This window comes from Takifugu rubripes, chromosome 21 (genome assembly GCF_901000725.2).
Source record: "Takifugu rubripes chromosome 21, fTakRub1.2, whole genome shotgun sequence".
NCBI classification, from domain to species: Eukaryota; Metazoa; Chordata; class Actinopteri; order Tetraodontiformes; family Tetraodontidae; genus Takifugu; species Takifugu rubripes.
Window position 1 is genome coordinate 12,957,443 of NC_042305.1, and position 11,890 is coordinate 12,969,332.

General features: G+C 47.1%; 1 protein-coding gene across 2 annotated transcripts in view; it reads right to left on the bottom strand.

Annotated features, from left to right (window-relative positions):
* Positions 1-9,267, bottom strand: part of pcsk5b (proprotein convertase subtilisin/kexin type 5b) — a 32,462-nt gene extending 23,195 nt beyond the window's left edge. The window contains exons 1-2 of one of the 2 annotated variants that reach the window (XM_029829296.1): positions 8,609-9,267; positions 5,238-5,342 (exon numbers count right to left, since the gene is read on the bottom strand). In XM_029829296.1, the coding sequence (XP_029685156.1) occupies positions 5,238-5,342; positions 8,609-8,788 (285 nt within the window). In that variant the 5' untranslated portion in view covers positions 8,789-9,267. The remainder of the gene's footprint in view (positions 1-5,237; positions 5,343-8,608) is intronic. The other variant, XM_029829295.1, reaches the window with a different exon arrangement.
* Positions 9,268-11,890: the final 2,623 nt, after the last annotated feature.

Here is an 11,890-nt window from a genome sequence, read left to right on the forward strand (position 1 = left end):
AAAACTAATAGCAAGATGGAGCAAGAGACAGCGAGAAAGAAGAGGAGGACTGATCGTATAAATAACACTGATTTAATAACTGAAGTATGAAGCTGTCCAGGCTTAATGAGGAAAGAAGAAGAAAACAATGCCTCGGGTGGTGTAATTTAATAAAGAATTCACACCTCTGGTTCAAAGAACAGAATATCCGATATAAAGAGAGTAAACCAAAATGAGGCATCAGCACAGGGCTCAGCTCATTTCACTCCAGTTCTGATCAGATTTGGCTTCGAAGGGACAATTTACTCGCACCATTAGACTCAAAGCAACACAGCCATGCACACTTTTATCATAGACTGGACTTGTAGTCTTTGATAGGGAACGAAACGCATAAATGCTGCCCTTTTTAACCTTTTCCTTGATTTTTAGCGTCACCGTCATCATTAACCATTAAATCCTCCTACAGCTTCGAGTGCTTTTGCCCCCACCTGGGTCACCGCTGGGGAATTCTGGCTCCGATACGTCCAGATACTCTGCAGCCAGACCTCTCACCTGAACACAACCCTGGAAGCACATCACCCTAACCCTTATCCACCACTGGCTTTCTGTCAAGACGTGACTTACTGCCAAATCCTCCCGCTCACTTACAAATGCTGCAGCTATAAGCTAGCTCATCATCGCCACCGTTATACGGGTTGTGCTGGTTGCCTTTCAGCACCCGTTCGACACCTCCCCGAGAAATGGGTAATAAGTGGTGTTTTTCTTATTACTAAGAGGAGGATTTAATGATAAAGTGAAAGCAAGGGAGCCCTCCTCCTCCTCAGGTGTCAGGAGACTCATATAATAGTTTGATCACAAGAGACAATGAAACAAATGCAGGTATGAGGATGGACCAGGCTGCGCGGCTACTTGGGTTGTAGTCAGTAGCAGTTCAGACCAGGAGGTTACAGCAAGTATCGAAATACTGATTGGCTGGAAAACATTTTCCGTCTCACACATAGCACCGACTTCTTATACGATCGTATCGAAGGCCGTTAAAAACAAATTTGAGGAGAGTATATTCAAATCTGAAGGTAACAACGCTGCCCCCTCCCATCCACACACACACACACACACACACACACACAGAGGCGCAGACACACTCTAACTGGTCTTAAAAGCTTAAGTGTTTAGACTCCACTCTCCCTGCTCAGTGCTCGCAGATTTGGATCTGTGCACCGTCTGTGGCAATGCATCATGGGATGATTTCATTTCAGTACCTGTAACACAGCAGCCAGGCCGCTTCTGATACAAATATTTGCATCTCCCACTTGGCACCTTTACAGTTAAATCTCTGAAAACTGAGCCAGTTTCTCCTTTTTCCTCAAAGGAAAATATCATTAAGATGTTCTATCCTCCATATTGATTCATCATTTGGAAATAACAGTTAGGACAACTACCCTCATTTGTCATTATTGTGCTGGTCTCCAAAGCTCATGTGTTTAGACTCCACTTTTCCTCCCCGGTGCTTTCAGGCTTGGATCTGTGCACCAAACGTTGCAGTGCATTATGGGAATACATCATTTTAGTACTGCATTTCAGGCCAATAAATAGATAATGTCAGGGTCCGGTAGTACCTTGAGCCAGGTGTGCTCCTTGCACCCTGAGGTTGATAGCAGTCATGATTTATGATAAGATACAGTAGTTTAACGGAATGTGGGATAAAGGCGAGTGTAAGGGCTCTCATTATATACTGCATATACATTCATTAATAATTTGACTCTTTGTATTCAGAAAAAAAAACTATAATTTCTGGTCAAATCATTCATTTCATAAGCTGCATCCTTGATGCTAAAAATGAGACGTCTGCTGCGTGTTCCACATGTCTGCAGGAAATTCCTCGGTTATTGACGCCACCCTCGCCATCAAAAGTAATTCACAGTAACAGCCGCCGGTTATCCAGATCAGCTGTGTCACGTTTGGGCGTCTCTGTCCAAACAACAATATTGCCTCTATAACGGCTCATGTATCACAGCCTTTGTTTCGGTGCCAACTCTCTGGGAGGCTCCGACGCACTGGGTCGGCTCTAGGATGGGCTCTACTATTTAAACTCCAGCTGTAAACACCTGTACCAGCATCATTCATACCTTTCCTCCAACTCCACCCCCTCCCCTTCGCAGCGTGTCGGGTCTTCCTCTCCACAGACGCCCACTTTTTACTGACACCGGTTGTCTTTTTCCCTTTCTCTCTCTCTCCCCCCTCTCTCTCTTCCACTCCAGTCCTCTCCCTCCTCCCCCTTTCTCCCTTCTCTGTGTAAGGGTTTGCAGGTGGCCGTCACTGGCTGGGTCAGTAACCAGGGGAAACTGGGGAAGAGTTCATTTCCATAGAACAAATGGGAACAAATTGATCTGCTTTCACTGCTGTGTTTTGGAGATGGTGTTTTGAGGTTGAGGTTAAAGAGCCAAAAGCAGCATTTTTTTTTAAAAGGGTTGTGAAAGACTAATGCAGCAAAACACCCAGAACAATCCTCCGACAACACCGAAAAGTTTAGAGACCGAGCACAACTTTTCTCTGCCAAATCCCATCACCGCCGTGCTCAGACAGATTTTGCATCACATTTGCATCTAAGAACACCCGAGAACACGCCAGTTATTCTGGCCTAGGTTCTGCCAGGTGACCTGAACAACCGTGTACCTGTAACGTTGTCTGTTACTATAGTAATGCTGTCCATGTACAGCATATTCTGTTTAAAGTCCATATTCTAGTACAGTGCTCCAAATGGCATGTTTACACAAGAAAGTTCCCATTTACATCCACCAGCAGATCCCAAACAAGCAGGCACCCTGTGAGGCAATCTGACATCATGGCACCGAGCTTCAGTTGTTGGAAAACAACACTAAAATAACTGAAGCTCGGGGCCTTGCGATACTTTCAAAGCTGTGGAAATGATCCACTACAGAACCCTGGTTCTGCTTTTCCAGAGAGCTTAAAATGACTGGGAGTCCGTTTGAAATGAAGCATGGCTACACTCTTTCACAACAAAAGCTAATATCACTGCACAGCTCCGGCCAAGAAACAAACCCAAAAAGAATCCTTCCACAAAACCCATCCAAATGTTTCTGGAACTCCCAATTTACTTGAGTCATGAGTCCACATCAGCTCAGCAGTGTAGAGGTGCAGGTTTGTCCGCACCATTTAAACCGTCACATCAGTTTCAACTTTGGAATTTGTGTTTACGGGGACTGCGACATGTAAAAGGCAGGAAAAAAACAAACATACGATTGCACCAAGTTCTGTAAATGTAACAGCTTAAAAAAAACCCAAACAATGGTTTCTGTAAAAACTGACTAAAGCCAAAGGATGCAGCGAAGACATGTTTGTGCTCCTCCTGGGCCGAGCGCCTTGGCAGAGTCATCTGACAGCCTGGAGGGAAAAGTAGCCTTTGGCCCGAGAGGCAAGTGACACTGCAGTTTGGCAGATGCCATTAAGCAATAATATGTGCTGGGCTGCATCACCATGGTAATAAGCATGCCAATAAATACTGTGGATGGTAGGGTGCGTCTTTCATGGCACCGCTACGCCCATCTGACTCACACAGACACACACACAGCTGTCATTATTATAAAACCTGATTGCAAAACATCATTAGCGGCGTGCCAGACCGAGCCGGTGCCAAACTAGCCATCGAGTGGATCCAAAACCCACAGACAGGTCTGCAGATTACGCTGAACAGAGCCGCTCTTGTCTTTATTTGGATTTTCTGATCCATCCTCCCTCTTTCCCCCTTCTCTTCTCGGTTTGTCTTCGCTCTCCTCTTTTGACAATGGCTTCTTTTCACTTTTCTGTCCTCAACCTCTCCTCCCTGATCCACTCTTCTGAAACCTCGGTCCCTCCACTGGTTGGCATCAGGACATAAAGCTTCTTTGCGATTCATTGCCCGGCCCAAGAGAGTGACAGAACCAAAGGAGCGTGCGGGCCGGGTCGGTTGGATTGAAAACCGTCCCGATGAACTCTGGCGCTGTGCGGCACCATGCTGGATCAACGCTGGCCGTGTATCAGATCGCGGGTAGGCTTTCATTTTTGTAGGATTACCAAAAAGCTGAATAACGTAAGCTTGCAGTTCTGTATGATTGATGCACAAAACCTCCGAGACCCGGCCAATCAAAACGCTCCCCAGCAGCTGCAGCACTGCTCCATTTCCAAACTCCAAATCATTTCCAAATCATTGACAGTGACAGATACGAGACAGATAACAAGCATTATAAAGAAAGCACCAGGATGACGCGCACCCTGCGTCGGCCAGGAGGTCAAACTGTCCAAACTCAAATCTCCCACTCGGCAACTTTCAGCTGAGCCAGTTGTGTTTTGTACAACTTCTGAGATCCAGGAGTGTAAATGAAATGCTGGCAAGAGCTGCGTTTGCTTTTTTTTTTTTTTCTTCTTCAAGGAAAATATTAAGAGATGTTTTATCCTCCCTATTTAACAGCCATTCGTCACTTTGGAAATAATATTTAGGACAGCTACCCTCATTTATCACTGTTGTACTGAAGTTGTGAGCGTTAGCAAAATATTCCAGCAATATAATATTTTCTGTAATAATAGACTGTCAGACACTAACGCAAAGTCTTCTAAAAAGAAAGAGAAAAGATGAGTCAACAACAACGGGTCAATACTGCACTTTATACATCTAAATGTGCAATTTCTGAACCAGCGCAAGTTTAAAACGTCATGAAATACAAGTAAATCAGGCAACTGTCATTGAAAAAACAATTTTAATCAGAAAGTAAACCACATTCGCTGCTGTCGAGTCATCCACAACGGCTGCAGCATCTTCAACCCAATAATTGCCCTTCAAATCTTCAAATTAATGTGTGGTTTGCATGTGTGCCAGACTACGGGATGGAAGCCGAGGGCAGTTATTTCTACATTCCAGCACATCCACAAACAAGCGCCTGAAGTCTGCACAAAGTATTTTCAGGGCGGCCACTAATAAAAATACACTTAGAATATATCGTGAAAATAGTTTAACACGATCAATCAGTACACCTTAAAGTAAATGACCCCTCCAGCTACAGTGTAAATATTACACAGGGAGGCAAACGAGTGACCTCCACGAGCAGCGAGCAAACCCGGGTCACTCAATACCCCCGGGTATCCTGGAAAAGTATGAGAACTCTGACTTATCTTGGATTATTAGGATAGTTGTGCATTATCCTGCCTTCTAGGCTGGATAAGTACCATTGAAATTCACAGACTCAAAGGAAGGTCAAGAGTCTCACCTTGGGCTCCATGGAGATGAAGCTGTGACGCCCACGGCTGGACAGGGTCGACCTTTTGATGGTCCTACTATGGAAGAAGTGATAGTGGTCTTTGAGATCGCCGATCTGCAGAACACAGAAACAATTATTACCTTCGACAAAACCTTCCACATTTGTTTTGACTTTCTATTCTTGGTTATCGAGTCAACGTTCCTCCGACTCCACAGGCGCCGCGAGAGGCTTCGTTCCGTCCACACGCCCAGTGGGCCATGTGAGTGACCATCGCTTTAAGTGAGCGGTGGTGGAGGTCGTGTCAGATGGGGTCTGAAGTCATATTTAGATGCGTGTCGAGTCTGAACATTTTCAAAACAGCCCCAAGAATTAAAAGTCTAATGGTGAGCGAGTAACAGACTGGCTGCAGGTCGGTGATTAGTTTTAATAATTGATAAAGACCACATAGTGCCTCAAATGATCAGACCGTCATGGCTGCCAAGGATCTGATGGTATGTCACTGATCCACGGTTGGGCTCCGGCTCCCCAGAGCCCATTAGATCAGCTTTCAGCTCAGCACACACGCACTTACACACATTCTGCAACATCCAGAATAATAAAATTAGATACCCGAAAGCGGCGGTGTTGCTGAATCACCTCGCCACACAATTAGTAATCGGACTAAGGAGCATTCTCCTGCCTTGTAAAGGTGCTGCTGTGAAGCACTGGGAATGCTTCTCATAGTGTAAACAGGTCTCAACATATCGCGCCGCCAATCCTCATTTAATATGAGCAAGATCTCAGCTATTAAGGCAGGAAGCTCTTCCCTAACTGCTGGTAAAGATCCAGACACAGAAATGAATAAAATGAGATCGTTTTTCTCCATCCACCTTAAAGAAACGATTAAAGAGCATCTGAATAGAGATGAAAATGATGTTGACTATAAACAACATTCTGGGTCACAGGCTGCCGCGGTGGGGTAGATTATGTTTACGTCTGTCAACAGCTGCTGCTACTGTACTCTACAATCTACTCTACCCACTCTGGCATCAGGTATTTATCTCCAGAAAGTGCTTCAAAGTGACGCACACGCATCACAGATAGCGATTGCTTTTCATTCTTAGCATAGCCGTCATTCAGGAGCGTGTTGGATTTACTGTATAGTCCAGATCTGAACATTTTATTTGTCTTGCTGCTCTCGCGGTCCCATTTTAAATATTTATGCTGCGCCTCGGATAAAGCATTTGTCAATATTACCGGACTTCCGCTGGCTGGACTGACCGAGAGAAGAGGGATGCAGCGTTGGCAACCTTTTGCTGAGTCTGCAGCGGTTTACCACACATCAGTTTCACTTCAGCATATCTGGGACGCCACAGAGACCCCGCAGCCACGAAGCACGGCGCACGCTTACCGGGGCGAAGTGATAAGCGTGGAAAGGTTTCTTTCTTTGCCACACGGAGCTGTAACCGGCTGCACTGTCACAATCCTCATTCGAATCTCTGCCACCCAGCAAAGACGCAGGAGAACCACACAGTCAATCTGGGCCCTGGAGCGTTAGCGCTGATGTTACTGGCATAAATATCGAACATTCTGATAGCGCCCAGCTATCTTGGCGTTTCTTTACAAGTCGTTATCAATGGAAGCACCTCTAGTTCACGCAGGCCAGGAGGATCAACACCACCCTTACTCTCCATGGCTCCTGAGGCCTTGTCAGCTGATTTTGACTCAATTTGGACCAGTGTCTCGGTCTGGAAAGGGGGCTCCATGGTTAAGAGGATTACCCAGAATTCCCCAATGAGGTGCTCGGAAACTCCATGCCAGTTCTTTTCATCTATCCCTCCATCTATCCTCCCTTCTTTCGCTCGCTCCTCCTTCCATCTCCCAGTGTGTGGTTATCTTTGTCCGTTCTTACCCCCGTCAAGACGATATTGTCCTTCTGTCGCATGTTTTCCCCACCCATCCCCCTTTTCACTCCGCCAGCCGCCCATCGCGATTTCAAACCTGCATTTAGGCACACAACACGCCCGTGTGAAGCGCTTCCAAATTACTTTTACTTCCAAGCAAGTTCAGGTTAGAAACGCGTCCCGCAGCGACTGCATTTACAGCGGTGTCAAACAGCCAACTTCCCAAATATCTGCCCTCCATTTGCTAACTAATGTGGCGTAAGAGGCAACAGGTGACGGCGGAGGTGTCAAAGTTCACAGTGACAGAGCGCGTACCCTTATCGCTCCCAGAGGAGCAGCTTTCAGATGACCCCACAACCAGGAAGTGAAGCAAACCTCATCTATGAGGTGTCAAAGTCCAATGAACGCTCCATATTGAGATGGAAATTAGGGCGAACAGTGGGGGTTGGGGGCAACACTGGGAAATTCCAATTGGGGGCTGGTATGGAAAAGGAAGGAGGGGGGCTCTACACATTAGTTCCTGTCAAAGAGAGGGGATAAACGAGGCCATTAAGGCTGTCTCTCTGAGGAGTATAGTGGGTGGGCGGGCTGGATAAGGCGAGGAGGAAGAGGGGGGGGGTTCAATAGCTGTTGACTAGGCTACCCCACAACAACCTGTCAGAATGCCCCCCTCTGTTCCGTGCCGTCTTCACGCTGAGGGCTGGCAAGTGCAGGCATGAACCAACCACGTATTTCATTCATGATGCTCCAGAGTATGTGTGGGGTCCAAGTTTGTGTTTCGTATTTCTTTTGTTCAGAGGGGACACAGATTTTCTCTTTGAACTCTGTCAACACACAAATTCAACCTACAGAACCGACCCCCCCTCCCCACGTCAGCCCAATTCTAGGCTGACGTGTAATTTTTGGTTTGTTTGGTTGGTCGTTTGTGGCTGCTGCAGTTGTAAATTCTAAATTCTTAGACTGGGATTATTCTAATATGTTTTTCAAATGTATCTGCTGTATTTTAATTTTTTTTTTTTGCAAGTTTGGTAATCTTTGGTTTTTATGGAGAGAAGCATGACACACATGTAACACTTCTGTCGTTGGGCTGTCAATCATCCGTTTCGAATGCGTGTTTAGTTTGGAACTCTCAGCCCAGGGGGAGAGAAGCGTCCCCGCACCTCAGACCCATCTGGATCAGCAGTGAGACCTTTAGATGGGAAACCCAAAAGCGGGCAGCACACGGGGGCTGTGGGGAGCTCCAAACCCAGCATGATCTGCTCGAAGCAGGCACCTGTTGTGCCGCCGTGTGGCGACTCTTTGTTTCCGAATGGCTTTGAACGGTGGAGAACTCGGGACAGCACGAAGTCAGACCATCCGGGAGACGGTTCGTCACTTTGGTTTGAACTTCAGACGTTTGACCGGCGAGATCACCGCGACGCGACCTTCTCAAAGAGTTGATTAACACCACATCATGACACACGAACGAGAGGTTTACTTTCCATGGAGCGGACTTACCTGTCCCATGTTCCTATAGCCGTATTTCTCCGCTATCCGCTCGGCCACGTCGGGTCCACCGCCTATCCTTACTGCCCAATGGTTGGTGTAAATCCGAGCTTTGCATGGCGGGGACGCCAAGCCGAGGCTGAGCGCCAGGACGCACAGCAAGCTCCTTCTCCAAGCGGCGCTGCGGACCATCTTCTCCCACTTTTAACCCGACTCTTCTCCTCCTCCTCCTCCTCAGCCGACAGCCAAACAACCAAACTTCTCTTCTCGCCGAGCAAGACTTTCATAGAAACACAACTATCCGGACAGAGACGCCGAAGAGAGAAGAAAAGGGAAATATGTACCTTATCCTAAAACCTCTGCGTGCCACATGGGAGAGTTGCAAGTTTGCGTTCCGTGTGCCCCGTCTCTGATCCCCCCTCTCCTTTTTTTTCCTCCACGGCGGAGGAGGAGGAAGTCTATCGGAGTGGACGTGTCCACGCGCCGTGCGTCCTTGCGCGCGAGTCTGTGGACGACCGTGTGCACGCGGAGCTCCTCGAGGCGGCTCTCTGTTCTCCGCGGACAACTCGGATGTCGCTCCGCTCCGCTCGTCGGGCGTTCATGTGGCGAAATGGCCACAGCGCCTCCCCGCAAATAACTCGCCGACGCTCGGAGGAGTAGAAACAAGCCAAGCCGCGGGGTTTCCCGGCGAGTTCCGCTGGGTCTTAAAGACACCCTGTCGGCTGGCACCGCGCGGGTGGGGGTGGGGGTGGGGTGGGAGGCCGGGAGGGCACCAGACAACAGGCCTCTATCTATCTATCTATCTATCTATCTATCTATCTATCTATCTATCTATCTATCTGTCTGTCTGTCTGTCTGTCTGTCTGTCTGTCTGTCTGTCTGCCTTGAACAACTCTGACCCCCTCTTGGTGCCGTTTGGGCCCTCCGCCCTTGGCCTTGTTGCAGGCTTCCCCTCGTATGGGCTCCATACGTCAGGCTCCTCCATGGCAACACGGGCCACAGCTGACTAAATGCTGTCTTGACGGAACGCATCTTTTATTGTCTGCAGTTGAGCCGTTCGCTCAAAACCGTTTTGTTGATTGATTGAGTTCTTTTTTTTTTTTTTTTTTTGTGTTGCAGCAGTCCCCCCCCCCCCCCCCCCTCCCCCCCAAGGTCTGCCCGCTGGACACAATTGGGCTAATTGCAGGCAATTTCTCATTGAATAGAGCCCAGAGTCAGCAGGACAAAAATATCTCATGGTAAAGGGCAGATGACATAAAAAAAAATTGAGAGATGGCCGCACGTGCGTGTGCAGGAGGGATGGAGTGTCATGTGACAAAACCACCTTGTGCACCACGGGACGCCGATTTCTATTGATGTTATGTTAAAATATAAAATACCCCGCATGAACCGACTGAACCCAACAGAATATCCTTGTCCACATCTGAGGGCCCGGATCACGGGTGTCAACAAACACGCCAAGGGGCATTCCTACGAGCATTCCAGCACCTCTCCACTGAAATAACAGGGTACATCTTGTGTTCCGGCCAAGTACAACCAGGAAAAGAAGAGGAAACTTTTCATTGGACACAATGTAAGGGCCCATAGAGAAGTCGCAGTCAACAAGCTTTATTCACCCAGGGCACAGCTAATTTGTCCTTTCAGTATCGAGCCCAACATTTTCAAGGAGGGACCCTCCCACATGATTCCCCTGTCCCATCAAGACAAGAGCTTTATCAAACATGCGCGCCTGTCTTGCATTCGAATGCCGCAGGCTATTCCCTGTCCACCGCTGCTTCCTCGCCTGTGTTTGCTCATCAAGTCCTTCTTGTTTAATCCTTTCCTCTTCGTTCAAGGTGTTCTGTTTGTCTACGTCTTGTTTTTTTAATGAATCTGGATCCTTCTCTTCCATTCGTAGTTCTACTAAGTGCTGCTTTCTCTCCACTTGGTCAAGGCTGCCTCTTCGCTCCGGTTGTTTCCTAAAGCCAGTCACCTCTGACACCCCCTCCCATCTTTTATCTCTCGGTGGGTGGCTTTCTCACGAGTTAAGGTTGACCTTTCAACTTCACTTTGACCCCTGACCTTGTTGTTGTAGGCTTTTCAGCCGCAATACCACTTGCCACTCTCTGACGTGGCGTCCTCTCTACACTGCATCCCGCCCTCCCATCGTCGCCCTTCACGTCCTCTCCTCACGCTCTCTTTTGTCGGTCACATACCAGGGTTATACAGCCTATTTTCAAAGCACACACTAAATTCAATGCCAAGAGGTGAAAGGACGCGTTGACAGAGAGTTTTCTAAAGCCCAGAAAAGGCATTTGAGAAAGTGAAGTTAAATCAAATTCAGCAGCTGGTAAGCAATGAGAAACAGAGCAGCACAGACACGCTGTCAGGGTAGATTATTCAGGCACTCTCAGACAGACAAGTAGCTGAAACTTTATTTTCCTCAAAATTTCTGGATACTTTTGACGACCTAACATTTGTCACAGATGTGCAGGACGCTGCCTGCGTATTCAATAAACTATGAAATGTAATATTTTTAAACATCAGGCATCCCGTCCTGTCAAGCAAATAAAGTTGGTACCTTGGCTTTATATCGCCACCTCGTGGTGATGGGTACGATTACACCCGTAGTTCCTCTCGTTTGGATGGTTTCAAATTATTCCTTTACTCACTGCATATTTATAACATCCTCTGAAGATAAGGTTTCAGGTTAAAGCACTTAAACCAAGATGATGTCATGTGTTTCTTACTTAAAATGTAATGAGTAAATTAAAAGCATTCTCAAACAGCTTCTTCAGTGACATGAGAACATTCTAAAGTTTCATTTTTTAAAACAATCCAAGCGAATCAACAGTTGTGTTAAGGTGCTCTTCCAGTTTGTTGCATCTCATATTGAATGTGCATTGAAGGTGGTTTCGTGTTGGACTCCTTTAGTTTGGAGAACAACCTGTGTCCAACTCACGCTGGGCCACCATATGGCACATGGCTTAAAGCAAGAACACATTTTTGTGTAAATCCCTTGTCAAACAGGTCCGCAACACCTACCTTTTACAAATTTCACCCCCACATTAATTTAAAACAAAGAACCTTTTGTTTTGTTTTAAATCAGAGCGTAAATGAGAAAAATCGCAGCACCTCTAAAAGCGTGAACATAAGAAATCAGCTATTGGACACATCTTAAAATGAGACCTCCTGACGGACAAAACTTAAACATCCCGTAGGACGGCCATCTGACCCCCGCTCGGCAATCTCCAAACAGCGAGACGCACGTGTGAAAAACCAGTCCAGCTGCGCACACAAACACAAAACACGGAA